General features: G+C 64.0%; 1 protein-coding gene across 1 annotated transcript in view; it reads left to right on the plus strand.

Moving 5' to 3' along the window:
- Positions 1-119: 119 nt before the first annotated feature.
- Positions 120-1,440, plus strand: part of SRCIN1 (SRC kinase signaling inhibitor 1) — a gene marked incomplete at both ends in the record, with an annotated part of 2,659 nt that continues 1,338 nt past the window's right edge. The window contains 2 exons of the mRNA XM_009576769.1: positions 120-266; positions 320-458. Of these exons, the coding sequence (XP_009575064.1) occupies positions 120-266; positions 320-458 (286 nt within the window). The remainder of the gene's footprint in view (positions 267-319; positions 459-1,440) is intronic.

Here is a 1,440-nt window from a genome sequence, read left to right on the forward strand (position 1 = left end):
GGTCCCCAGCCCAGTCCTCTCCCCTCTGCCGCGTGGGGACCTGCCAGGCTGGCCACCCCTGGGGCTCTCCAGCATCCCGGAGCAGCAGTGACACCCTTGCCCTGCCTCTGTGCTCACAGTGATCTGGAGAAGTCGGTGGAGAAGATCCAGAAGGATTTGGCCCACAACCACCGGCTCATCCCTGTGCAGGAGCTGGAGGAGAAGGCAGTGGTGCTCAAGCAGCTGGGGGAGACGCTGACAGACCTCAAGGGTGAGGAGGTGGCCGTGTCCAGGGCTGGGTGGCAAGCAGAGCCTGCCTGTATCTCCCCTGTGCTCACAGTGATCTGGAGAAGTCGGTGGAGAAGATCCAGAAGGATTTGGCCCACAACCACCGGCTCATCCCTGTGCAGGAGCTGGAGGAGAAGGCAGTGGTGCTCAAGCAGCTGGGGGAGACGCTGACAGACCTCAAGGGTGAGGAGGTGGCCGTGTCCAGGGCTGGGTGGCAAGCAGAGCCTGCCTGTATCTCCCTGCTCCATCCTCATGCGCGGGATGCTCCAGGTTGCCCGTTGCCTCTGGGTTTGCGTGTTTGCAGCTGCCGGTGTGTTTGCCTGCATCTCCAGGGCAGGTTTCCCCAGTGCCCGTCGGCGCTGTGTGTGTCCTGCAGGCTTTGGGCTGCTGCAGGGCTGAGGGCTGCACCCCACACTCCTGCTGCCTGTCCCTGTTTGCTCTGCTAGCTGTCCAAATCAGTCCTGGGGACTCTGCCCGAGTCCTCCCGACAGCTCATGGTTGCTCGGAGTTGCTGCCGGCCCCTGTCCTGGGGGACCTTGCACTTGCCCACCCCCATGCTTGCTGCCCTTCATTTTGCTGCTCCTGCAGCCTCCCGTCCCCAGGCTGTCCCCATCCTGCCTTTTGCAAACAGACACCCTGCACCTCGATTCAAAGCGGCAGAGCTCCTGCCTGCCAGAGCCAAGGCAGACAATAAATGATGATTTGGCAGCAGTCGCTGAGATTGCGAGAAGGGGGGCCGTGGGGGGCTGTGGGGAGGGCCGTGGGGCACAGGGCAGAGGTAGGAGCTCCTGTACCCTTTCTGTAAAGTTGGGCTGATGCTGAGCAGCGGGCAGGGAGCGAGGAGCAACCTGCTCCATGTCAGCCCCCGCCACCGAGTCCCCAGGGTCCTGGCAACTAAGTCCCCAGCTCCAGGGGGGTGCCCATGGATGTGGAGGGGGCACCATCAGGGGCTGAGATTGGTGCCTGCGGCTGGAAGGAGGAGGGGTGATGGGCATGGGGAGCAGGAGAGACACCAGTCCAGACTCCCCAGGATTCATCCCGCTCTGTCTGGCAGGGTGCCCTTGCCATGGGTATGATGGCCATGGTGGTTTTGGTGGGCGTGGGGTGCCCTGGCATTGCCGGCCAGGCACCAGGAGGGGCTCCCCGGCACGGCGGGGCCCTGGTGACCCCCCG

This window comes from Fulmarus glacialis, unplaced genomic scaffold (assembly GCF_000690835.1).
Source record: "Fulmarus glacialis isolate BGI_N327 unplaced genomic scaffold, ASM69083v1 scaffold32774, whole genome shotgun sequence".
Taxonomy (NCBI): Eukaryota; Metazoa; Chordata; class Aves; order Procellariiformes; family Procellariidae; genus Fulmarus; species Fulmarus glacialis.